Below are 24,811 nucleotides of genomic sequence, written 5' to 3' on the forward strand. Positions count from 1 at the left end.
CCCCCCAGCCCGTCGCCCCCTTTCGCAGAACCCTCGCGCCCCTCACAAAGCAGTGAAGCTCGACGGGCCAGTGTAGCTGTTCAGGCCCGGGAAGTCGGACGCGGGCAGGAAGTAGTCGAAGTTGGCCGTCGGGGCGCCGACCACGGAGATCAGCACGCGGTACTGGCCCGAGAGCACCTGGATGCGCACGACGACGTTGGGGTCCGACGGCGAGCACGCAAAGGGGCCGATGGCTGTGCCGATCGTGGTCGGGATGGTCGCGCCCGAGGTCACGAAGCTGCACGCGGCAGCGCTGTTCTCGGGGACGAGGTTGTAGTTGAGCGTCCAGCTGGGTGGGGGTTAGGTTATCTGTGATTTTTTGGGGGGGTGGTGGGAGGGAGGGGGGCTTACGAGCATTGGGTTGCGGTGCAGGAGAGCGCGAAGGGGTTGACGTCAATGCTGGTGGCGCGGGCTACCACGGGAGATGCGGTGGCAGCAGTGAAGAGAGCGGCGGCGCCGGCGACCATGGTGGTGAACTGCATGTTTGCGGTTTTGGACTTGGTTTTCTGATAGGGGTTGGAAATGGGTGGATGGGATGATTGTGTTAGCGACTGAGAGTATTGGGGATACAGAAAGGAGATGTTAAACTGCGAGCAAGAGGTCGTTCTTATAGACGACGACATCCACGCCTCGTAGTCTGGTTACCTGCAATGCCGGGAAGACGGCCACACCCAGCAGCCCTACCATGGATGACGAATGGTGAACTGGTCGGTGAGTAGGGAATTGGTGCTCGATTCACCCATCACTGCATCAATAGTTGCATCCTATCCAAAGTTTGAGCGAGCTGACGCCTTGCGTCTTTTCTCCGACCCCTGCAACAGTTGCTCATCCCGCAAGCAGAAGTTGACAGGGCCCAGACAATGGTAGCGAAGGCATCTTGTACCGTGCCCTAGCGAATAATCATCTCACCTGTCGACCGTTTCTAGCGTTTATGGTTGAGATTAAACGCGAACCGAGCACTGATGAATTGCTCCTACGATACGAAAATACAGAGAACAGACCATGAGGAAAGCAACGCAATATTTACTGGTTCTAGCTGATAGGGTTACACACAACCTTCACTCTACATGTAAGCATGCCAACCATGTTAACCAGGTGAGCTCTCGCTTTGGGACGCGAGACGAGGTCCGAGCTGGCCCACCGACCATGCAGGTTGCCATCACATCTGGCACTGGAACGAGACAGTACCTAGTGCTGACGCACGCCTGCTCAACGTGACCTATCAGAGGGAAAGTAAGAAGCCGGGTGATCAGGGAGGAGCTGAAGGGGCAGGCATGAGAAGCGCTGAGAGCAATCTAGACTCTTTTACATCGTGGGACGTTTAAGAACACACGAGAGTCCGTTAGTGGCCCGCGCAACCGTATGTCGTGGTTTTCCAACCAGAATATCAACGGCTAGACTCAAGCTCTGATACGGGAGAGCAGCCGTTCCTTTGGTCCTTGGGCCTGAAAACAACGGGGAAACGGTTGTTAGCTCGGGTAGATGTGAGAGATATCCTTGTCCGTAGTCTACAACCGAGGGGGCATCCGTGGCCAGGCTCCCCGTGCCGACTCGGATGACACACTCTTCGTGACAACTTCCCAGCATAGTTCTGGTTCAGTCCAGTTTAGGTAGAATGTTCTGATATAACGAGTACTACTAGTTCCCCAGTCTCTGGCTTGACCAAGCTCAGAGCAGAATGCGTCGCTTAGTTCAATTTTAGGATAAAGCGGGTGAGGTGCCCTCGTTCCTACGTGGGCTATTGTTAGAAGATAATCCTTCGTGCTTCCTTGACCCAATGTACATCCTATGTTGTAGGACTGGAAGGCCGAAGCCTCCCTGGAGCCTCGAGCCTAAAGATTGAGGTCTCGGCCTTGGTAAATATGTGAAAACACCATCTGAGAAATGAGAGAATGCTGCGCCACGGGCCTGTCTGAGACTTTGGAGTCGTGTAACTCGTGAGTGGCATTGACTGCCCCTGACTGGGCCTCTCGGAAGACCGGCCGGTGCCGGCACGGAACAAACCGCCCCTAGCCGCTGAATTAAGCGCCTTGGGGGTCAACGGCTTTAAGTTGCCGGGTGGATATTCGTGAAGATCGCTGATTCACCGAAAGAAGCAACCCCTCTGCCGCTCCCCCTCCCTCCCCTCAACACCATCCTCAACATCCCCCCGATTCACCCTACTCTCATCATGGCCTCAGAAACTATCGAGACAGCCTTCCAAACCGCCATCACCTCGGGGAAGGTCAAAGGCGGCGTCATCTGCGCCACCAACGCGTCAGGCTCGTTCACATACAATGCCGCCCTCGGCGAGCGCACCCTCCTTTCAGGAGAAAAGCGCCCGCAGCAGCTCGACGACATGCTCTACCTCGCATCGGCCACCAAACTGATCGCCAGCATCGCCGCGATGCAGTGTGTCGAAGACGGGCTCCTCTCCCTCGACGGCGACCTCTCCAAGCTCGCGCCGGAACTCGCCAGCCTGCCCGTCCTCGCGAGCGACGACGAGGGCGCCCAGCCGGTACCCGCGCAGCGGCCCGTCACGCTCGCGATGCTGCTCACGCACACCTCCGGGCTGAGCTACGACTTCTTGGTGCCGCGGCTGGTGCGGTGGAGGCAGCGCAACGAGACGGAGCCGGCGGCGGGCGCGCGCCGGCCCGTCGAGGAGGCCTTTGCTTACCCGCTAGCCTTCCAGCCGGGTACCGCGTGGATGTACGGGCCCGGGCTGGACTGGGCCGGTCGTATTGTGGAGCGCGTTACCGGCGTCTCGCTGGGTGACCATGTGCGTCGCCGCATCGCCGCGCCGTTGGGGATCGCGCCGGATGATGCGCAGTTCTACCCCGTGAGGGGGGACGGTGTGCGTGCGCGTCTGGTGGATTTAAACCCGGAGGATCCGGAGGGGGTGGGGCGCGCTGTGTTGGGTGGTGGAGGAGATATGAACAGGCGCAGCCAGGGGGACTTTGGCGGTCATGGCATGTCTATGACCGGGGAGGGCTATGTCAAGGTGTTGCGGTCTCTGTTGGCCAATGATGGGAAGCTACTGCAGCCGAAGACGGTGGAGGATATGTTCCAAAACCACATCGGCCCTGACGCAGTTGAGGGGCATCGTGCTGCTATGCAGGGTCCGACTGGGGTTTTTTTCCGGGTGGGAACGGACGCAGGGACGAAACTCGGTCATGGTCTCGGCGGCCTGCTGATGCTGGAGGATCTTGAGGGCTGGTACGGCGAAAAGACCATGTCATGGGGCGGCGGCATGTCTTTTGCTTGGTTCATTGATCGCAAGAATGACCTCTGCGGACTTGGTGCCGTTCAGCCGTCGCTTCCCCTCGCTGGCGAGACGGTGGAGGGCTTGAAGCAGACTTTCCGCCATGATATTTACCGCAAGTACGCCGTGTGGAAGAAGGAGAGGGAGCAGAAACTTTGACAGGGGGGTAGGTAGTATTTAGACAACTATGATATTTATCTTCGGGCGGTGAGGTCCTGCTGGCCAACGTCCTTACCGAACCCTGTCAACCTTCTGTGCCGCTCTACCCTGTTTATGATCGAACCGGAAATGCTTACTGTGTGTACCTGGACGCATACACGGCATCCAACCGCTCTCGACAAGACCTTGGCTCGTCCATTGTCCCCACATGTGGATCTGCTGACGCGGTTGGTTGGCACTTGGTTAATTCCGGCCCGGCCTTGGTATTCTCTTGTCTTGTCTCTCCTCTTTTTCGGTGAGATTATTGGTACCTGTCCGCTCACATTTCTTCTTTTCTTCTAGAAACGTGGACAGACCCGGCCGGTGTCAAAACACGTCCCAGTCCTCGCCATTGCATCCAGGAATGGAATACCCTGCCATACAGATAGGATCTATCTCACGCCAGGGACAGCGGTATAACGACAAATACGTGATCGTCTACAATTACAAGGACGTGGGTAAGTAGCCGGAGCTCCTCAGCGTCTCCCTAAACCCCGAGCTGACCCCGATAGACCCGGACATTGCCGACAAGGAAATCACTGCCTTGGTTCAAGACCTCGAGTCAGTGGGCTTTCAGACAGAGCTGCGAGCCGGCCATGACGACACTCTTCTAGCCTTTGTCAAGGCTCCCCGTAAGATTCTGGGAAGCTACGTCTACAATTCTCGGTGAGCATCCCGAATTCACCTCTCGCTTCAAGCCACTCACGAATGCTCTGTCAGACTCAAGGACTGGCTGTATGGAATCGTCCAGACCCATCCTGGTGGGGCGAAGAATGCTGTTGTCGACGGCGCATTCGAAGCCGAGGACATCCTTTCCGTTTACCATTTGGTGAACTGGCCCAAGTCCAATGGCGGAGCGGGAATCACCCCTGGCTGGGGCCAGTGGGAGAACATCGACAGCATCTTCCCTCTGCACGACGAACCCACCAACGTGTCCCTTTTGAAACACTTGAGCAGTCGGTTCTTCCTGACCAACAGTGACCTCGATCAGATCCGGAACCTGTTCGGAACGAAGGTGATTTGCCGTTCTCTCAACCCTTGCATAGGCCCGTTGGCTCACGTGTATCAGGTTGCCTTCTACTTTGCCTTCATCCAGGCCTACCTCGTGTTCCTTACATTCCCTGCCATCACCGGGCTGATCGCCTGGCAATTCCTGCCTGCTTATTCTCCCACATACGCCATCCTGACCACTGTTTGGTGCACCGTCTTTCTCGAGTATTGGAAGATCCAGCAGATCGACCTCAGCATCAGATGGGACGTCAAGGGCGTCGGTACCGTCAAAGTGAACCGCCCTCAGTTCCGATGGGAGAGAATAGTCGTGGACAGCACAGGCCGAAAGAGGCACTACGTTTCGAAACGAAAGCAAGTTTTGCGTCAGCTCCTACAGATTCCAGTCATGGCCGCAGCAACTCTCGTTCTGGGCATAATCATACTCGGCGTCTTTGCTCTCGAGACGCTAGTGTCTGAAGGCTACGACGGCCCTTACAAGAACATCATTGTAAGCGCATTCAGTCGCCTCATCAATCTCTCCAATACCAATAAGATATCCTAGGAATACGTTCCCACGATCCTGCTCGGCGTTGCTCTACCGCAGATCAACGGTCACCTCGAGTCCATTGCCACCCTGATTACAGACTTTGAGAACCACCGGACGGAGGACAATTACGACATGTCACGCACGCAAAAGTTCTTCTTTCTACAGATAATCACGAACTACCTCCCGATCTTCATCACCGCCTTTCTCTATGTTCCGTTCGGCGACCGGCTCATCCCTCAGCTCGAGTCTCTTGCTAGGAAACTTGCCGGGTCCTACGTGTCGAAGCACCTGGGACATGTACACAATCATCACATTGACGGAGACAGACTACGCACCGAGATCATTGCCCTGACGGTTTCTGGCCAACTGTCGTCGTTCTTCGAGGAAAACTTGCTGCCGGTTCTTAAGCGCAAATTCTTTGAATGGTACCGCAACTTTCGTACCACCGAGGCCGAATCCTCCGACTTCTCCTCGATTGCCAACGATGACCCAAACGAAACGGAAATCCTCGAAAGTGCACGGAGGCAAGCAACTTTAGAACCGTATAACGTCCAAGACGACATTGCTGAGATTGCCCTCCAGTTCGGGACTTTAGCCCTCTTCTCTCCCGTCTGGCCCCTGATCTCAATCGGCTTTTTCCTCAACAACATCATCGAATTGCGAACCGACTTCTTCAAATTGACTCAAGGGCATCAACGTCCCGCCCCTGTTCGAACGGACGGCATCGGTCCATGGATTGCCTCGCTCGACTTCCTCGCATGGGCCGGCAGCATTTCGACTGGTGCTATCGTCCACCTCTACAGTTCCAAAACCATAGCCGGCGGGGCGTGGTGGGCTCTCCCCATCACCATCTTCGTGAGCGAGCACATCTTCCTCGGCCTGCGTGCCATGGTGCGCTTCGTCCTCGACCGGATCGGCTCCGAGCACATTCGCAAGCAGAGGAATGCGCAGTACCTCTCGCGGGTCAAGCACTTGGAGGAGATCGAGGCTAACCGAAAGGCCAACCTCATGGTGACACCCGCCGAGAGGGAACGCGGGAGGTCGATACGGGCGACAAGCAGCGATGCCTTCTTTGCGAAACAGGTTGAAGAAGGCGTGAGCGCTCAGGTGGGTATCAATCTGATGAAGGCTTTCAGGAAGGCCAAGGGTGGAGAGTCAACAAGCCGGCAGCCTAAACTGGACTAAGCGTTGAACGGCGTGTGGGTTGTGTTGTTCAGTTCGTCTCCGAGTCGAACTGAGAGGTTTCACAGAGGGGCTGAACAGAGGGGATCAAAAAAGGGGATGTGGAATGAAGTTGGATTATAGAGCAAAGAAACCATTGTGTCAGTTTAATTTAGGGAGTTGTAATCATATCAATTAATACTCATTGGTCCGGATTCGGTGACCGAGCCCGTCCCCTGCAGCTAACACGCCACCGCCGGCCCCAACGCCATGTCCTGCTGACCGCGTTGAAACCCCTCCCCCATCGCCGCCTCCATCCTGAGCCCGCTCTCCTTCAGCACCAACCCCGTGGTCCCCAAGCCCACCCCAGCCCTGCGCATATACACGGCCCTCAGCCTCGGCAACAGCACCACATCCCCCACACAATACTGCACCGTCTTTTTCTCCAGCGGCCGCGCCGCAAACACATCCCCATCCCCCGCCAACCCCGCCTTGACCGCCCTCTTGACGGCCAACCACTCCTCGGCATCACACTCCCCGACACAGTCCCCCACATCACACCCAGCCCCCGCCCTAGCCCTTCTCGGCTCAGTAGCAAGACCAGCAGCAGCGGCAGCAGCAGCAGCAGAAAGACTCGGCACGAGATCCGCCTCGACGCAGCGCGCCAGCCCCCTGACAAAGCGCCCGCGCCGCCACACCGGCCGCGTCAGGAACTCGAGCAGCTGCAGGTCAAAGACCCCCGCCAGGCGCACGCCGTGCAGCCACCACAGGGCGTCGGCGTCGGCGCGGGCGTCCCAGAGGCACTTCTCGATGGAGGCGTCTTCGAGGATGGTTTTGAGGGTTCGCTGTTGTTCTTGTTGTTGTTGGTGTTCGTGATGGTGGCGGTCGTGGAGTTGGGAGGTTGACGGAGGGGTGTGGGGGGGTGAGAGGGGCCAGGCTTTGTGGGGGTGGGTGAGGGTGGGTGTGCTACTAGCGGGGGTGGTGAAGGTGGCGCTGCCGAGGGTTTGGACGTCGATGAGGTATGTTGTGTTGTAGGGCTGGAGATGGGCGGTTAGGAGGGTGAGGGTGCCGTGGCGGGAGAGGTTGGCGCCTTCGAGGTCGAGGTAGAGGGTTGTGCAGGGGGTGATGTGGGCGAGGAAGTCTGCAAGGGCAGAGAGGGTCGAGATGATGATGGTTGGGGAGGCGGTTGAAGGGTGGGTTGCGACCACGATCGTTGGGGGGCCGTTTGAAGGTTCCAAGGTGGGGGGTGAGTCGAACATTGTGACTGTTCGGTTGTGAGTGTGTGGTGTTGTTGGGTTGTTGCAGTTTTGACGTAGACGATGTGGGACAGCGTGGACTGAAAGAGAGAAGAGGGAGTCATAGTTATAGGGGGATTGTTGGGATGCTGGGTTGTTAAAGCAGTGTGTTCTGACCATGTGCAGAAAACATATGTTATGTAGGTACTTTCACAATCCCGGATCTTGACTAGCATCCATGCACATTCGAGGTTCTCTTACCTTGTATTCGCTGGTTACTGGTTATTATTATCCCGATATGAATACCCGGATCCGTGGCGTTCTGGCATTGTCCTGCGAGGACCGGACAAGACAAAGGAGGTGAATGGCCTTTGTGCCATTGTATTGTTGGTCGTTTCATGCTTTCGCCAAAGCCGGCCTGTCACTGTGCTATCTTTGTCTAGGCCTATCTATGAGCGCTTCACTTCTTCCCTGTGGACCGGCCCTTAGGAAACAAACAAGTCGACACGGCCACGGACCTGTCGCTGTAGTCACTGCCACCACACCCACACTTAGCCGTCGTGATTTACGAGATACTCCGTGACGTGGCAGGTTGAGCCTCCCACCCTCAGGTGACAAGAGACTCTGGGTCCCGAGGCCAATACCTTGCAGTTTGACTTTCGTTGGGGTGTTGTAGGTTCGTAGGGTTGGTTCGCGTTAAATCTACCTCTCGGCTCATAACGCATGCAGTTGTCCCGCTCACATAGTAGTGATGTCAAAGGTGTGACAGTCCAGTGGTAATAGGGATATCTATCTCTGTTCTTGGATGTTGGACCAATCCCACACGACAAACTAACATGGTAAGTTCCCGGCAACAGATCATCCAGACCTGCCGCTGCACCACGGCTTGGCGTCGATGCAGGTGATGTCGTCTTGGACAACTATTGGCTGCCACTATTGCGATCCTGCTGTCAGCTGCCTGGTGATGCATGACCTTCAGTTGGCAGAGCTGCTCGAAGTTTGTCAACGCCGGGAGATCCCAGAAACCCTGCTGTCCTGGCGAGGGCCCTGCATCTCGAGGGGTGCGGACACCGCCTCTCCCTTGGAAGAAGACGGGTCGCGTCCCGCCCCCCAACGTAAAGAGCGCCGCTGCCGGCACGTCGCATTCAGGTATCACCGGACGGTCCTGATTGGGGACTAGTGGGATTCACCCACCCTCCAACTGCATCCGTCGGGCCACTAGGACACCACCTTGAAAGCTGCAAGTCATGCAGGAGCGGTCGTTGCAGCCTAATGCCTAGAAAGGGATAAGGCAATGGGTAAGGGCTCATCTGGTGGCCTCGAACAAGCTCCCCCGATGATAGGCTACCCGATATGGCGTGCATCGGAGAAGGTGGTCTCGAGGCGGGATCATCTTGGCGGTTGGTCGAGTCAGTCAATCGAGTTCTTCGACGGCCAGCCCCTCATAAAGCCCATCTAAAGTCCTGAATAGCCTTACCGTCCCCCCTTTACCCCTGACCTTCACCGCCATGCTCTCCCATCATCCCAAAATCCCCAAGTCCCCCACCAAGCCACCAACAACACCATGGAGGTGACAACACCGCGCCACCTCGAAGTGCGCACCCGCGTCATAACCCAAACCATCACGCGCCCCTTCACCACCATCACCGCGCTCGTCACCCTCGGCGTCGGCGGCGACGACGACGACGACGCCCCAAGCCCAACCACCCCACCACCACCCCCCGCGGCGGCACCCACACCCACAGACCAGCAAATCACCCCGGCCCCGCCGTCCTCCCTCACCCCCTCCCAGCTCGGCGCCGTACTGGGCTCCGTCCTCGGGCTCGCCACACTCATCTTCCTCGTCTGCTGCATCCTCTCGCTGCAGCGGCGGCGGCGGCGGCGGCTCGAGCGCGAGCAGAATGATCGGGATTATTACTACTACGATGATGAGTACGATGATGATGGGGAGATGAGGGAGCGGGGGAGGGGTGGGCCGGCGTGGGGTCCGCGTGGTGGTGGTGGTGGCACAGGTGGTGGGAGGGGGTCGTGGACGACGGTGCCGCCGCCGGTGCGGTTTCCGCCGACGCCGAGGTATACGACGTATTCGCAGACTAGGGAGCAGCAGATTGGGGGGGTTGGTCGGTATCCGTGAGGGGGGTTTGGAAGTTGGCTGTGGTAGTGGATGGCGTTAAGGAAGCGGGGGGAGGGGTAGGGTTGGGATTTAAACTTCGGTTATTACCAGGGAGTTTGTTGACTACCTTACCTACTAAGCGTGGGAGTTTGTGGCTGGGGTTGGCTGGACTATATACCTAGGTACTTACTTATATGTCATGTTCGTGGCCTCATGTCATCCACTTTACACTTGCGTTCAGCTTGGGGCTACGCTCCATTGTAGAATACCAACCATACCTCTCCTTTCCGTTGCTCGCCCGAGATTAATGTAACTCGTTCGTGTAGATGACCTTTCCATCCACACCCGTCATCCTGATAGATCCCATTCACCTTACGTCGCTGCGTGTGGAAATATCAGCGCTGCGGTAGCATCCGGCAATGCATCAATTTCATGATGCCGACAGCAAAGCTGCCATGCTTTGCCATCACACCTGCCACGCTTGCTCCTTGCTCAGCTTCAGGTCGATCCTCTTTGGTGGGCTCAACGGGGCCGTAACACAGGAAGCATTTTCAATAGGTAGATAGTTTGTATTCCTATGACACCCCTAACACGCTTCCGGCACAGATATATTACTAAACATATAAACCCACCAAACCTTACGGCCGCGGCTTGCAGCCCGGCTCCGGCTTGGGCTCGATCTGCTGGGTGATTAAGGCCAGACGCCACGGCAGAGCATTGTACTCGCCCTCATCCTTGGCCGGTTCGATACCCTGGTACAGGAAGCGCAGGGGCTCCGACACGTCGATGGTCAGGGTCTGGTCGGGCATGGTGCGGATGACCTCGCCGTGGCTGATGCTGCGGGTCCAGGCGTCGCCGCCCTCGAACTCGACGTTGTTGGCGCGCGCGAAGGGGTTCTCCTCGGTGTCGGCCAGCGCCACCCAGCCGCCGTCGATGCGGTCCGACGTCCACGACCGGAAGTAGCGCTGGTCGTCGGTGCCGATGGCCTCGATCAGGAGCAGGTACTGCTGCTTGCCCTTGCCGCCCTGGACGGCGTACACGCAGGCGGCCTCGAACAGCTTGTAGCGGTCCGGGTCCTCCAGGTCGATGACGGGCTCGCTCATGCCCTCGGGGAAGTCGGCCAGCGCGGTCTCGGACCGGTACAGGTGGCCGTTGTCGTCCGACGAGAAGAGGTGGCAGAGGGCGTCGTCGCAGATGACCCACATGTCGACCCAGTAGCCCTCGCCGATGTTGTCGTCGACGATCTGCGGGCGCGCCGTGTAGAAGGTCTTGGGCGCCGTCCAGCCGGCGGGGTTGCTGATGTCCGGGTTGGTCGAGTAGGCGGCGTTGTCGTTCTGGTAGATGAGGTACCACAGCTCCTGCGGCGCGAAGTAGAAGACCTGCGGGGCCGCGCGGTAACCGACGCCGAGGGGCGCCTGGTCGAGATAGTAGAAGTCGGCGTCGTTGGCCTCGTCGAAGGAGGTGAAGTTCATGTACATGAGGTTGTAGCCCTCGGCCTTGGCCGTGCTGGCGAAGACGTGGTAGGTGCCATCGGTCTCGATGATGGTGGGGTCCTTGAGGGCTGCGAGCTCACGATCGTCATCCTTGGGGAAGATCAGAGGGCCGGTCGAAGTCCACTTGAATTTGTTGGGGAGGACGGCAGCCTTGGCGGGCTTGCGGGCGGCGAGGGAGGAGGTTGACGAGTCGGAGGTGGGCAGGGCACAGGCTGCGCCGGCCCAAAGGGCTGCGACGGCGACAGAGAGGGACCGCATTTTGCGCAGGTTACTTCGCCGGTGGGTTAGAAATGCGTGGCATATGGAAAATGGTAACGCGATATATTGGGCCCTTTATATCATGACCAGAGGACGCCGAGAAATAGAATTGCCGATCCCAGGGCCCGGAAGCCGTGTTAGTCGTCGTCGAGCGGTTAAACGCGCCGCCCCCAATCGGACCTCCTCATGGCGGCGCCCATGGCCAGACACGGAAGTTGACGATGCAGACCAGGAAGCGTCCCGCTCGCTTGGACATGATCCATGGTTCTAGCTGAGGAGAAGGGCTAGCCAAGAGGCATGATGGGGGCTGGGGGTCGGCGGTTTAACCTGGTTCTTGGGTGGCTTATGCAAGGGGCGACTAGCGAGGGAGTCTTGGGAGCCGTGGGAGCCATGGGATCTGTACCTTAATGACGGGATATTGCGATGGCAGACAGATCATTGGAGCGCATACCCGGGATTTATGATGCTGTCAAGAACCCTTCCCCGTATTCAACCGGCTCGTATGGGGCGGATGTCCACTGTTGTGCGGGGAGAAGCGCTGCTCGTACAAATAGCCGGCGGGACCTCCCTTCCGGAACCAGGATGGGGCCCGCTCATCACGACAAGCGATCGGGGTTGGCGTCTCTAGCTCCATCGATTAGGTTCGGTTGCCCAGCCTTGGAAGCCCAGACCGGTGTGGAGGAACGGTTGAACATGCGCATCTCGAGCGGCTTCTTCGCCGCCGTGTCGGTCCTGACCGCATGGCTGGCAGCCCCAGTCCTCAGCTCCCCGGCGGTCAGCTACGAAAACTCGCTCATCGAGCAGCGCGCAGACCCGCACATCATCAAGCACACCGACGGGTGGTATTACTTCACCGCGACAGTCCCAGCATTCGACCGCATTATCCTGCGGCGGGCCCAGACGATTCAAGCGCTACAGGATGCCGCCGAGACGACCATCTGGCGGCGTAAGTCGTCGGGGGTGGGCAGCGGGCAGGTATGGGCGCCGGAACTGCACTTTATCGACGGCAAATGGTACATCTACGTGGCGTTGGGGGTGGCCAACCAGTGGCGCATCCGGGCATTCGTGCTCGAGGGCACGGGCAACAACCCCCTCACGGCGAGCTGGACAGAAAAAGGCCTCATCAAGACCAACTGGGACACCTTCTCCCTAGACGCGTCCACCTTTGTGGCCAACGGCACGCGGTACCTAATCTGGGCGCAGCAGGAGCCATCGCGGCCTGACGAGAACTCGAGCATCATGATCGCGCCGCTCCAGAACCCATGGACGATCCGCGGCACTGCGGTTGCCATCTCCCGGCCGACACTGTCGTGGGAGCGGGTCGGGTACAAGGTCAACGAGGGCCCGTACGTGATCCAGCGCAACGGCAAGATCTTCTTGACGTACTCGGCCAGCGCGACCGACTGGAACTACTGCATGGGCCTGCTGACGGCGACGGCGGGGTCGGACCTGATGGACCCGGCGTCGTGGAGCAAGACGCGGTACCCCGTCTTCGCCAGCGACGCCAAAACCAACCAGTGGGGACCGGGTCACAACTCGTTCACCGTGTCCGAGGACGGGCTGAGCGACATCATGGTGTACCACGACCGTGGGTACCGCGACATCAACGGCGACCCGCTGAACGACCCGAACCGGCGGACACGGGTGCAGAAGTTGTACTGGAAGGAGGATGGGACGCCGGACTTTGGAATGCCCGTGCCGGAAGGGAAGACGCCGGTCAGGCTGCGGGCGGAGTCGGGGGCATATGTGTGGTATTACACGGGGACTGGGAGTCCGATATACCCGCCAGGGTTGGCTAATACGCTATTCCGGTTCGTGAATCCCGGGCTGGCGGGCGGAAGCACGGTCAGCCTGGAATCCGCGAGTAACCCCGGCGTGTTCATGCGTCGGGTAGACGGTGGAGGGGTGCAGTTCGACGAGAGTAGTGAGTTAAACTCGGCTGCGTCGAAGGCATCGGCGAGCTTCAACCTCGTTTCGGGGATTGAGGATAGCCAGGTTGTCCAGTTGGAAGCATCGGATCTCCCAAACCAGTTTGTTGGGTTGGAAGATGACGGGACGCTTGTGATGGTGTCTACGGAAAACACCAAAGCGAACACGACCTTTTCCCTGGAGTGAGTTGGTGAGGAAATGAAGTTATAAAGTGATAAATCATGCAACTTGACCATATCAATATTTCCAAATCGATTCCGAACTCGAGACTCACACAAATATGGAGCGTAATTGCTAGATGCCTTATTCAACCCCACCCTTCCCTCGACCTCACTCGGCTCCGGGCAGCTCCGGGTCCCGGTACTCGGGGTGCAAGTCTCCGGTTTGATCTTGAACTTTAACGGAAGGCGAAAGGCGGAAGAGAGCGGCTTTGACGGTCTGCGTCGGGTTGGAAGGAAGGCACGGAAGGGTCTTGGCCCAAGCTGGGTACACTCGGAGGGATCCCGGCACTGCCCGGTTACCCCGCATCCGATCAGCTCGCCGGAGCGGGTCTTGCGGGGACGGCAGCCAAGGCGCGGAAATCCTCGGCTCAGCTCCACGGCTTCCACTTGGAACTACATAAAACAAGCGGACTTTAACGCCCAAATCATGGATAAGAGGGTGAGAAACCATGGGGTGCGTCGACCAAACAATGTTCGAACAGGACAACCATGAAGTAAATAAACAATCCCTAAAGATGGAGATTCCATCCCGCAACGTCAACCGCGGTCCCACTTAGATTTCTCACTTACACCCGCTGACTCCACAGTTGTGATATGCGGGGAATGCGGAGGCGGAGGTCAAGGTGAAGACATCGATACCCGGGAACCAACCAGCAACAACCAGCTGCGGCTCTTGAACTGATAAGCCAGCAGCCAGGTATCTGTTGGCAAGCAAGCGCAGCGATGGTTGGACTGGCCCCGGACGTAGCGCAGTGTTCGGTAACTCAATTTCAGGGGATCAGGGTCACTTGACGTCCGTGCCGTCATCAGGAGACAAATACGACAGGGAATGAGGGCCTTAAGCCGAGACCACTTACACCGGCAATGACCGCCCAATAAATACGGGGAGCCAATGGCCAGCGCCTGCTTCCTTTGTGTTGGTTTTGTTTGACCAACATCACATTGGGAAGCCACCTCATTTTGAGGATTTGGAATACCTATCTCCACTGCCAGGTACATCCATACATCTCTCAAACTCCACATCTTCCACTCTTTCCCCGGGAAACTTACAGAGCACGGGACCAAGAGACGACCTCTAACCTTTAAAATACAGCCAGGGGAAACGACCGCCAGCTCTTGGCTTCCAGAGTTATCGGCTTTACCTTTGCACGGGACCACCACTGGAGAACCTGCCCCAAAGCATCCAGATCCGGCTGTCGGGTATCTCTCTCCCCGCATCCCATCCCAATTCCCATTTGCCGCGATGCCACCCCTGCTCCGGGCAACCCCACCCCGGGCAACCACTGCCAGTCGAGTCCTTCAGGGACACCGTCGTCATGCCGCCGCGGCAGCCGTGACCGGGATTAACCGTTCTGGAGCGCGCCGGTTCATCTCATCCTCCGCCCGGCCCAACGACGGGAGTGCACCAAGCAATACGATAAATCCCGGGAACAATACTACTCTTCCACGTTCAACATCCATTCCTCTGCTTTCGCCAAGCCCCTTGACCACCACCAACACCAACACCAACATCATCACTTCCTCCTCCTCGTCCTCCTACTACCCCACCACCGCCATCTCACAAACCCGTTGGTCGTCCACATCTGCAACCAACAATCCCAAGATGTACACCACATCTTTCGCCTTCTTCGAGGCGCTATGGGACGCCGGTGTGGAACATGTCTTTGTCAACCTCGGCTCCGACCATCCCAGTATCATCGAGGCTATGGTCAAGGGCGCACGCGAGAAGAAGGGGCAGTTTCCCCGCATCATCACCTGCCCCAATGAGGTGGGTGTTTTTTTCCCTTCCAATTTTCACTCCCCCCCTCCCCCCCACCCCCCGGCTAACTCAGGATGTAGATGGTCGCCATGTCCATGGCCGACGGCTACGCACGCCTGACCAACAAACCCCAAGCCGTCATCGTGCACGTGGACGTGGGCACGCAGGGGCTGGGCGCGGCGGTGCACAACGCGAGCGCGGGGCGGGCGCCCGTGCTCGTCTTCGCGGGCATCTCGCCCATCACGCAGGAGGGCGAGCTGCGCGGGTCGCGCACTGAGTTCATCCACTGGATCCAGGACGTGCCCGACCAGAAGCAGATCGTCGCCCAGTACTGCCGCTACGCCGCCGAGCTCAAGACGGGCGTCAACGTCAAGCAGATGGTCAACCGCGCCCTGCAGTTTGCGCGCTCCGGTCCGCAAGGGCCGGTTTATTTGTGTGGTTCGCGTGAGGTTATGGAGATGGAGATCGAGCCCTACCAGATCCAGCAGGACCAGTGGGAGCCTGTGGAGCTGGGCGGGCTGCCGCGTTCTGCCGTGCGCAAGATTGCTGAGGCGCTGGCCGGTGCGAAGGAGCCGTTGGTGGTGACGGGCTATGGTGGCCGGAACCAGGCTATGCCCGCCGCGCTGGTGGAGCTGGCAAACACTGTCAAGGGGTTGAGGGTGCTGGACACGGGCGGTAGCGATATGTGCTTCCCGTCCGACCACCCGGCGTGGTTGGGTCTCAGGTTTGGCGTCGAAAGCGCGGTCACGACGGCCGATACCATTGTCGTGCTCGACTGTGACGTCCCCTGGATCACGACGCAATGCAAGCCGAAAGCCGACGCCAAGATCTTCCACATCGACGTCGACCCCCTGAAGCAGGTCATGCCCCTGCACTACATCCCCGCCCAGCACCGGTACCGCGTCGATGGGCTCACGAGTGTTGAGCAAATCATGGCGCTGCTGAAGTCGGACGAGGGGTTGAAGGCCCAAGTCACGGGCGCCGAGAGCGACAAGCGGTGGACGGCCCTGCAAGAATCACACAAGAAGCGTCTGGAAACCATCGCGGTGCGATCCCAGCCGCTCGAGAACGGCGAGTTCGGCACGAGCCACCTTTGCGCGAAGCTGAAGGACTTGTGCCCGGAGGATACTATCTGGGCCGTTGAGGCCGTCACCAACACCTTGTTTGTTCACGATAGCCTGCAGCCCAAGCTTCCCGGGCAGTGGATCAACTGCGGCGGCGGCGGCCTCGGCTGGTCGGGTGGCGGCGCCCTCGGTATCAAGCTGGCGACAGACCACGAGGCGCAGCTCAAGGGTGGGAAGGGCAAGTTTGTGGTGCAAATCGTTGGTGACGGCAGCTTCCTCTTTTCGGTGCCGGGCAGCGTGTATTGGATCGCGAAGCGGTACAATATCCCCATCTTGACCATTGTGCTAAACAACAAAGGTAAGTCACGTCATATCCACGTTGTGGTGTAGCACCCGCTAACAATTGTAGGCTGGAATGCGCCGCGCAAGTCTCTGCTGCTCGTCCATCCCGAAGGGCTGGGTTCGCAGGCGAGCAACGAGGAGATCAACATCTCGTTCGACCCCGCCCCGGATTATGCGGGCATCGCGAAGGCCGCCTCTGGTGGCGACATACACGCTGTGCGGGTGGACAAGGCAGCTGACTTGGAACGGGTACTCAAGGAGGCCATCGAGGTGGTGAAGGGGGGCCAGACCGCTGTGCTTGACTGCAAGGTTGCCATGGGCTGCTAAGCGCATGTATGTATGTTCCCGCATGGGTGTCAGCATTAAATTTGAGGAGCAAACAACCACATTTACTGCGTGTGGAGGCTGTCCGTTTGCTGCTGCCGCGTGTATGTACCGTACCGCCTCCAACTTGGACCGCCTCCGCTCGGTGTCCGCCAACGAGAAGAGTCTGAGCCAACGACAAACGACAGCCTCGGAATTCTCGCGAGGCCTACGGCGCACGTATCCTCCTACTTGTGTAACGCCCCATGGGATGGAGATGTTGCTTTTTGGCATTTCGGTTTAAAGCGCGGACTTGTGTACAAAAGGGTGGCTTCCACGTCATGATCTGACACCAAGCCAAACTACAATCCTTCCTTTCGATACCTACTTGATTTGGATATTCCTCAACAGGGAAGCCATGGCCGACGCATCTCCGCCCCAACCCGCCAGCGAAACCCCGCGTGTTGGTCTCACACCGAAAACAACGCCCAAGACGATCATCCAGGAGTACCTCCTCGAACGTCTCCCTGTCTACCGCGAGCTTCGGGAGCTCCAGAGACAGGCGAGTCGACCATTTCCCTGCCTTTGGTTTTATACTGTGGCTAACAGCAGCTATTAGGGCTGGGAAAGCAAAGATGGAGATACCCATTTCCAACAGCAACGCCAACGCGCCGACTACGCCGACGCCAAAACAAAGCTCAGCTTCTTCAACCTAATGCGTGATATCGGTCTCGAGCTCGACAAGGCTACCTCTGCGCTCACCATTGACCACGACGCCGATACCCGCCCCGCCATCCTAGACCTTTGCATGGCCCCCGGCGGCTTCGCAGCGGCGGCCCTCCACCGTAACCCGTCGGCCCTCCTCCGCGGCATCAGCCTGCCACGCACGCTGGGCGGCCACGAGATGCTGCTCCGCAACTGGTCCCACACCGATCCCAACGCCGACATTTACGTCACCTTCCGGGACATCACCCTCCTCGCCGCCGAGATGGGCACCCCGCTGTCCAGGATCCCAGCCTCACACCCCGACGCCGGCTCTTTCTCAGCCTACCGCCCCTTCCTCGACCAAAAGTTCGACCTCGTTTTTTGCGACGGCCAAGTCCTGCGCACCCATGAGCGCGCCGAGTGTACGTTCCCTCCTTCCGGACACCTCCGCCCCTGCCTCCCACCCCTTATTCCTCCCCCCTTACTCATCTCACCGTCCAATCCCCTAACCCAACCCCAACTAATCCTCCAACAAAACCACAGACCGCCACCTAACCGAACCAACCCGCCTCCTAACATCCCAACTCACCCTCGCCCTCACCCGCCTCCGCCCCGCCGGCACCCTCGTCATACTCCTCCACAAAGCGGATGCCTGGGACTCAGTGCGCCTGATTCATACTCTGGCTGGTCTGGCTGACGAGGGGGTGGTGGTGTATAAGCCGCGGCGGGCGCATCGCACGCGGTCGTCGTTTTATTTGGTGGCGAGGGGGGTTGCGGTGGAGAGGGCGGGGGAGGTTGTTAGGGGGTGGAGGGGGCAGTGGTGGGGGGCGACGTTTGGGGGGGTTGAGGGGGGTGGTGGTGAGGGTGGTGGAGGTTTCGGGGGTGGTGAGGGGGAGGGGGAAGTTGGCGGGAAGTGGAAGGGTGATCAATGTGTGGGTCGGGATGGTGGCGAGGATGATGGGAGGGCGGCTGCCTGGGAAGAGGAGTGCACAGCGGTGTTGGAGGAGTTCGGTGAGACGCTAGTAAAACTGACGGAGCCTGTGTTTGCGGTGCAGGCCGAGGCGCTGAGGAAGGCGCCTTGGATGAAGAACGGTGGTGGTACTGCTGCTTGAGATGGAAAGGGGGCGTGAAGTGTGAATAGCATCAACATGGACCGGCAGCACTGGAACTTGAGAAAAGCACTACCCAACAATGACAACTCCATCCCCAGACGCCCACCGTATTCTTGATCTAACTATCAATCCGCATCTGCCCCAGCCAGTTGGCGACATAATTGGGATCGCCCGTCGTGATCCGGTCCGTGTACGTGTTGGAGTCGTTGGGTTTCTTGCCCGACACCTTGTCCTGCAAGACGCGCACCAACGCCGTGTAGATGCGTTTCTGCATCTCGACCAGCGTGTTGTTCCATTCCACCTTTGCATGGTCGACAGCTACTGGGTCATTGTTCTCGACGTAAATGTCAGGCAGTCTCCAGTTCAGGTACGTGTTGGGGTGTCCTGAGCGGAAGAGGACTGGCGTAGAGATGACGGCAAAGTACTCTTTACAGAGTTGGCATATCGGTTTGCTCGTCCCGATGTATTGCCAGCCACGGAAGAAGCGGTGCGGCTGTGTGCCGCCTTCGGTCCGTGACAGCCAGTGGTGCAGGAGCATCTCTGCGTGGACAATGGGCTCTCGTTTATCGGCCAATTGCTGCTCTAGCTTCGCGTTCAGTTCATAAACCTGGAGCTCCGCCGCGTGCTGCCTGTAAGCTTTCTTCTGTGCCTTTCCCGCGTTGGGAGTGCGGTTAAGGATGTCCTCGACAGTCTCGCGGTTGAACTTCAGCGCCGTCGCCGGATACGAGTCACTCGAACGGACAGTCTCGATGTCAAAGTCGCGGAAGAGGTCTGTCTCGGCCCACAGGTGACTGGCATGCACGAGCGTCTGTACAGCGTACTGGTATGCGAGAAGTCGTCCCGCGCTGTGCTGGAGGGCGGACCAACAGCCCCCTTTGGCCATGGCGTCGTCAGCAACCGCGGCCGCCTCGATATACCTCCATGTGGGTAGGCGCGTCTTTCGGGATGTCTGAATCTCGGTAATACATTTCATAGTGGCTTCGATATCTGTAGTTTCGTAAGACTTCGTCCGTAACGGCAGCGTCGAGCAAGCTTTCGACTCGGTGGGTGGTGACGGGCTCACAAGCATCACTTTTCTGGCCGTCGCGTACGTCTGGAAGAAAGGCCGCCAACCTTTCCAGTTCTTCTTTCGCACTTTTCCCTGTTGGTTGGTCGGCATCAATAAGATGTATGGGAAAATCCCAGCGAGACTTTCTGGGCCATACCTTGCTCGGTGGTGTCACACTTCCCCACGCAGTTCTTCAGCTCTTTCTCCAACGAGGTGAGGTAAGCTCTGACACGGACATTGTTCCAAATCAAGATCTCCCGCATCAGACGTTTTGCCATGACCTCATCCGAGTCGTCCGTCCTTTTCTCGACGCTGGCCTTGAGAATGTCGAGAACCGCCTGCAACCCGGCTCGGGCGTTTCTCATGGCACCGGTGCCCCTGTGGTTAGACGCCAAAACATAACACAGTCGACCATTCTGTATGATGACGGCGAGTGCGGAGACCGTGTTACCCCCGGGCTCATAATCGCATATATGGGCCAGCTTGTTAACCAGCGTTTTGAACCTTTCCTCTGGGGATTGGTGGTCACTCGGGGGTGCGTCGGACGGCTGTCGGCGTGATCCTCGAGGACAAACATCGTTCAGGGTCTCGAGAAGAATGAGGGGAGGGTAGAACTGGCACCGTAGCGTGCTTTGCTGGTTTTTATTGAGTGGCTCACGTTTGCCAGGGAAGTCTAGAACCGCTACAAAGGGGCCTCAGCTCGTGTCAGAAGCGAAGATCGGGAACAAGGACGGCTTACCCATAGTGTCGTCCGTACTGACCCGCTCCCTTTTGCAAGTTTAGTTTATCCACCTCGGTGGGCAAGGGAAAGGAAACCACTTGGAAGTGCGGCCAAAACGAAAGTGACAAACGGAACGACACAAGGGGACATGTCATGTACGGACATTACATCGAGGGCGGGACGGATGCTAGGCGAGCTGTTGATGCCAGCTCTGGATGCCTGGATTACATGGGGACCATGCAGGAGGCCTACAAGAATTTACGACTCTTGTCAATCAGCTCCCAAGAGATGGATTTGTTGGGGCCGCGTGGTCCGCCGTTAACCAATACCATGGCGCCAGAGGATCCTGTGCGACGCAACCCTGAGACCATACCGTAACCGCGCATATGTTATAGACCTTCTTGCAGCTAACCTTTATTCTTATTGGATGCCTTGGAGGCTGTTGGTATCGCTCCACAAATCTGCCCAACGGAGGCGGAGCGCCACGCTGGGCCTCACGGATCCAGGGTCGGACCTTTTGCTGTGGGCGCCAGATTACCTGGCCTTGCACGTCCCGTAAGCCCCAGATCTCTGTCTCTGCGTTTTTGGTACATGGCCCATTCTTAAACCGCAAGCATACGACCGTGTTTTCTTCCGCCGGTGGGAACTTGGCGGGCCCTTTCGCTTTCCACGGCGTACCTTGGAGCCCTAGACCTTCTCCTGGACGAGTGAGCAGCGCCAACGATGGCTTCCGAGGACGATGAATGGTACTATGGGGAGGGACTTCGGGGTAAGTAAACGTCTGGTGTTCGCTAGGTGCTATTTAAAAACGTTCCCGATGGGTCTGACGAGAAAAGAATGTGACACACCCGGTTTGACGTCGGAGCTTGGCCCATTTATCGATCCCGGACTGGCTCTCTACCGTAAGATTGGCCCCATCAGCTGTCTCGGGGTTTCCTGAACTGACATGGATGTCAAGGTCACAGCATCGAAAGCCAACCGACGGTCGATCCGCGAGAGACCATCGTCGCGGGGGCGTCCAGCGCAACCGTAGGCCTCACTGATGAAACGGACCAGCACCAGGGCTCCACGCTGTGTGATGAGACGGAGTGGCTCGGTGGGAACACGGGTCCGTATTGGGAGGGGCACGCGGCGATTCCTCCCGCAGAAGACGTCTCCCAGGCCATGATGGAGCCGAGCTCGCCCGATATCCGGACCCTGCCCGAAACGTCTTTTAACGCCCCGTTCGTCCCGGCAAATTACGCCCCCAATGCGGTGTACGACGAGGCCCAGACGGCCTCAGCGCATATTGAAAACCAAGTTACGCGCTCTTAGGCGGCGAGCTCGTTGCTGCAATATGTGGCGAGCCCACCCCAGACTACTCAGGTGTTGCAGTACGGTTTCTCTATGTGTGCTGGGCTGTCCGCTGGACAGATGTCAGCCGAAACTGAACTTTGCTTTCCATCGACCGAGACGAACTTTCCTTCAACAATGCTTGCAGACCAAGCGTCAAGCCCGAGTCCTTCGCCGCCATCTTCTCCTCCCCTGAGCCATTATACCGAACCGGACGGCGCAATCGTTTGTACAGAAGGCAGGTGTGAGCAGAATCCCAAGCGGTGCCCCAGACCCGGGGATTATCGGTACGTTGTTCCACTCCGCCCAGTCCTTGCTCAGACCCAGCAAGCCGCAAGACTGACAGCAACAGGATGCACACGAAAAGACACACGCTTCCGTACAAATGTACTACTCCTGGCTGTCTCTGGGGCCAACCGAACAAAGGCTTCTCCCAACGCCGTGAGTTAGAGAGACACGAGAAGGCTCACCTGGCCGGTTCTTCACTCTGCTGCCCGGTTGAGGGTTGTAACAGTGGCGCCAACAGGGATGACAACATGGTCCGGCATCTCAGAAAAGCACATGGCATGAAAGTCAAGAAGAGGGACATTCCGGCACTCTGTAGAAGGCAGAGGCCTTGATGCCATGGCCGATGGCGGATCTAGGGGAGGAGATCGGCAGGCTGGCGGACGGACTTATTGGTTCTGTGATTGTGACAAGTGAAGAAACGTTTCCTAAATTACCTTGATGATTGCGCCCGAATTGCTGCAGTATTTCCCTAAGCCCCCATTATTGTGACTTTTGAGATCAATGACCCGGACGAGCCCAGCCAGTTTCCCGAGCCGCGCCCTTGACCATGACTTCTGACCGCATGTCGTAATTTTGCCACGCAAGGGCCGGATAGTTAGGTTATTTGATGGCGAAAATTAATCCGGAGATCATTGATGGTCGCCGTGCTCGCTTGCAGTGGAAGAGTGGCGAGTCGGCCACAAAATTGGGATTGGGCAAAGTGCACGTGAAATGCTGGGGATTTTGGGGAACTTCCAACGAGTTTTGGTCGCTTAGTAACGTGGTAACCTCCCACATGCCTCCCTGAGTGATGAAGCACGGGCCATGAGGGGTCACCACAACCGACCACCAAAGAAATGCCCCGCCCTTGATCCTTGCCTACGACATTTGGAAACTCATCAAAGATCTGGCCAAATCGGTAGAAGAAAACACCACCTAGCGACCTTTACAAGCGAAGTGCTTGGTTCACCTCTCGCCTCAAGCGCGGCGCACAACAAGGTTCAATCCGGCGGCCTGGCACGCCTTGTCAGGGATGGGACGACCCCACTTCCCACTCCAATTTGCCCCTCTTGACCCGCCGCAACCCCACCCGCCTGCCTAGCGATCCAGACGAGACTTCAAAAAGAGCAGTCGAACACGCGAGACCATGAGATCGGGTCGAGTTCTTGTCGGAGACACGAAACCGTGGAGACGCTTGGCCAATTTGATGAGGCCCGAGGCCGCGCTCTGTCCTTAAAGTGCCGCCGAACATCCACTCGGCGGCAAGCACAGACAACCCTCGCGACAATTCCCAGCGCATGCCAGCCAGATCCGCCTTTCAACCTTTCTATCCCAACACGGATGCTTCCATCTCTCCCAACTCCATGCGCTAGCAGCGACATTTCCTCCGAGATGGCCGAAGAACAACTGCCCGAACCATCAACGTCGGGTGGCGACGATAGCAACGGCAGCGACTCGAATTCCGTCCATTCCCCACCGCCCCCGCCCGTTCCAGCCGCCGACCCAAAACTGCAAGGCTCGACAGCCTCCGACCATGCGCCATCGCCGACCGTCGCAGACCATAGCGACGACATATTCAAGGTCTCTCCGCAAGCCGCCTTAAGGCTCCTTAGTGCAGGGGTCGAAGCGCTGGTTACCATGACAGGAGACATTCCCCCAACGCCCCCGCCCCTGAGCCCAACAATACCGAACATGAGGGGGATGGACGCAGAGAAGATAAGCATTGTACGGTCGAACTCGGAAAGGAGCCTAGCGCGGCTCGCCCAACGAGCGAGCGCGACGAGCTCCCCCTTGCCAGGGCGCTCTCCCCTCCAAAACGCGCAGTCGGCCTCCGAACCGGCGGAACCGTCAAGCACAACACCATCACAAGCACAAGACATTGACGGAGTACACCTGCGCGCACCACACTCTGCGCCGGCACCCGCGCCGCCCCTCGCAACGCAGAGGCCCCCCGCACCGCAGACACCCCCCTCCAGCGGCTCCCAGTCGCAATCCCCGCAACCGCTCGTGCCGTACATCATCGTAGGCGAGAATTCGCAGCCGCTCAACCGGCAGCACAGCGCCATCACGCGCAAGTTCTACTGCCGCGTCCCGCCGCCCATCTCCATCACCGAGTACCTGCTCCGCGTGCACCACTTCTGCCCCATGTCGGCCGGCGTCTACCTGGCCACGTCGCTCTACATCCACCGCCTGGCCGTGCTGGAGCGCGCCATCGTCGTGACCAAGCGCAACGCCCACCGCCTGCTGCTGGCCGGCCTACGGGTCGCCATGAAGGCGCTGGAGGACCTGAGCTATCCGCATGGGCGCTTTGCGCGCGTCGGCGGTGTGACGGAGAAGGAGCTGGCGAGACTCGAGATAAGTTTTTGTTTCTTGACTAGCTTTGAGCTGGCTGTGGATGCGACGATGTTGAGTCAACATTGGGAGTTGTTGCGGAGGGGTACTGAGTGTTGGAGCGTATTGGAGGACGAGTTGCGGCAGCAGGACCGCGGGTTTGTGCAGCTGGAGCAACCACCAGCGGGGAACGGGGTGGAGGCGCAGGCTTGAAGCGTTTAAGTGATACCAATTTGTTTCATGTTGACCGTCATTGTCTTGCATATATATATAGCCGCTCTTACAGCAGTAAAACTTGCTGATGCTGGGGCAACTTCGAACAACGAGTATTTTCTCCTTAACCCCTGGACAATACCCAATCCCGCGGAGTGTTGATACCGGACATTAACGATACGGACCTCG

At 58.2% G+C, this 24,811-nt stretch overlaps 12 protein-coding genes across 12 annotated transcripts; 9 read left to right on the forward strand and 3 right to left on the reverse strand.

Moving 5' to 3' along the window:
- Positions 1–42: 42 nt before the first annotated feature.
- B0H64DRAFT_373508 (uncharacterized protein) lies at positions 43–521 on the reverse strand (the record flags this gene model as incomplete). The annotated part of the gene is made up of 2 exons (XM_062802287.1): positions 43–328; positions 391–521. 2 exons carry the CDS (start codon positions 519–521, stop codon positions 43–45), a joined length of 417 nt encoding a protein of 138 aa, XP_062658767.1.
- Positions 522–2,209: 1,688 nt separating this feature from the next.
- Positions 2,210–7,081, forward strand: B0H64DRAFT_417029 (calcium-activated chloride channel-domain-containing protein; the record flags this gene model as incomplete). Its single annotated transcript, XM_062805214.1, has 7 exons — positions 2,210–3,406; positions 4,011–4,144; positions 4,199–4,493; positions 4,695–4,976; positions 5,073–6,110; positions 6,537–6,721; positions 6,754–7,081. The coding sequence occupies 7 exons, from the start codon at positions 2,210–2,212 to the stop codon at positions 7,079–7,081; spliced, it is 3,459 nt and encodes a 1,152-aa protein (XP_062658768.1).
- A 689-nt stretch (positions 7,082–7,770) lies between these two features.
- Positions 7,771–8,118, forward strand: B0H64DRAFT_394708 (uncharacterized protein). The gene has a single exon (XM_062803705.1). It carries the CDS (start codon positions 7,776–7,778, stop codon positions 7,992–7,994), a length of 219 nt encoding a protein of 72 aa, XP_062658769.1. The 5' UTR covers positions 7,771–7,775; the 3' UTR covers positions 7,995–8,118.
- A 385-nt stretch (positions 8,119–8,503) lies between these two features.
- B0H64DRAFT_394710 (uncharacterized protein) lies at positions 8,504–9,599 on the forward strand. The gene has a single exon (XM_062803706.1). It carries the CDS (start codon positions 8,976–8,978, stop codon positions 9,543–9,545), a length of 570 nt encoding a protein of 189 aa, XP_062658770.1. The 5' UTR covers positions 8,504–8,975; the 3' UTR covers positions 9,546–9,599.
- Positions 9,600–10,162: 563 nt separating this feature from the next.
- B0H64DRAFT_459175 (glycosyl hydrolase family 62-domain-containing protein) lies at positions 10,163–11,537 on the reverse strand (the record flags this gene model as incomplete). Its single annotated transcript, XM_062807435.1, has 1 exon — positions 10,163–11,537. The coding sequence occupies exon 1, from the start codon at positions 11,273–11,275 to the stop codon at positions 10,163–10,165; it is 1,113 nt and encodes a 370-aa protein (XP_062658771.1). The 5' UTR covers positions 11,276–11,537.
- A 349-nt stretch (positions 11,538–11,886) lies between these two features.
- On the forward strand, positions 11,887–13,664 carry B0H64DRAFT_394714 (glycosyl hydrolase). The gene is made up of 2 exons (XM_062803707.1): positions 11,887–13,381; positions 13,479–13,664. The coding sequence occupies exons 1-2, from the start codon at positions 11,969–11,971 to the stop codon at positions 13,500–13,502; spliced, it is 1,437 nt and encodes a 478-aa protein (XP_062658772.1). The 5' UTR covers positions 11,887–11,968; the 3' UTR covers positions 13,503–13,664.
- Positions 13,665–14,368: 704 nt separating this feature from the next.
- B0H64DRAFT_143349 (thiamine pyrophosphate enzyme, N-terminal TPP binding domain-containing protein) lies at positions 14,369–16,987 on the forward strand. Its single transcript, XM_062798306.1, has 3 exons — positions 14,369–15,193; positions 15,265–16,606; positions 16,658–16,987. The coding sequence occupies exons 1-3, from the start codon at positions 14,669–14,671 to the stop codon at positions 16,915–16,917; spliced, it is 2,127 nt and encodes a 708-aa protein (XP_062658773.1). The 5' UTR covers positions 14,369–14,668; the 3' UTR covers positions 16,918–16,987.
- A 324-nt stretch (positions 16,988–17,311) lies between these two features.
- B0H64DRAFT_321444 (uncharacterized protein) lies at positions 17,312–18,295 on the forward strand (the record flags this gene model as incomplete). The annotated part of the gene is made up of 2 exons (XM_062800510.1): positions 17,312–17,491; positions 17,513–18,295. The coding sequence occupies 2 exons, from the start codon at positions 17,312–17,314 to the stop codon at positions 18,293–18,295; spliced, it is 963 nt and encodes a 320-aa protein (XP_062658774.1).
- A 237-nt stretch (positions 18,296–18,532) lies between these two features.
- On the reverse strand, positions 18,533–20,738 carry B0H64DRAFT_474260 (uncharacterized protein). Its single transcript, XM_062808040.1, has 4 exons — positions 20,498–20,738; positions 19,916–20,440; positions 19,774–19,851; positions 18,533–19,697 (listed from the first exon to the last, which is right to left on the reverse strand). The coding sequence occupies exons 1-4, from the start codon at positions 20,499–20,501 to the stop codon at positions 18,829–18,831; spliced, it is 1,476 nt and encodes a 491-aa protein (XP_062658775.1). The 5' UTR covers positions 20,502–20,738; the 3' UTR covers positions 18,533–18,828.
- A 100-nt stretch (positions 20,739–20,838) lies between these two features.
- B0H64DRAFT_143367 (uncharacterized protein) lies at positions 20,839–21,979 on the forward strand. Its single transcript, XM_062798307.1, has 3 exons — positions 20,839–21,034; positions 21,094–21,248; positions 21,438–21,979. The coding sequence occupies exons 2-3, from the start codon at positions 21,203–21,205 to the stop codon at positions 21,791–21,793; spliced, it is 402 nt and encodes a 133-aa protein (XP_062658776.1). The 5' UTR covers positions 20,839–21,034; positions 21,094–21,202; the 3' UTR covers positions 21,794–21,979.
- Positions 21,639–22,563, forward strand: B0H64DRAFT_143381 (uncharacterized protein). Its single transcript, XM_062798308.1, has 2 exons — positions 21,639–22,098; positions 22,164–22,563. The coding sequence occupies exons 1-2, from the start codon at positions 21,866–21,868 to the stop codon at positions 22,429–22,431; spliced, it is 501 nt and encodes a 166-aa protein (XP_062658777.1). The 5' UTR covers positions 21,639–21,865; the 3' UTR covers positions 22,432–22,563.
- A 907-nt stretch (positions 22,564–23,470) lies between these two features.
- Positions 23,471–24,622, forward strand: B0H64DRAFT_321433 (cyclin-domain-containing protein; the record flags this gene model as incomplete). Its single annotated transcript, XM_062800509.1, has 1 exon — positions 23,471–24,622. One exon carries the CDS (start codon positions 23,471–23,473, stop codon positions 24,620–24,622), a length of 1,152 nt encoding a protein of 383 aa, XP_062658778.1.
- Positions 24,623–24,811: the final 189 nt, after the last annotated feature.

This window comes from Chaetomium fimeti (genome assembly GCF_033439085.1).
Source record: "Chaetomium fimeti strain CBS 168.71 chromosome Unknown B0H64scaffold_4, whole genome shotgun sequence".
Classification (NCBI taxonomy): domain Eukaryota; kingdom Fungi; phylum Ascomycota; class Sordariomycetes; order Sordariales; family Chaetomiaceae; genus Chaetomium; species Chaetomium fimeti.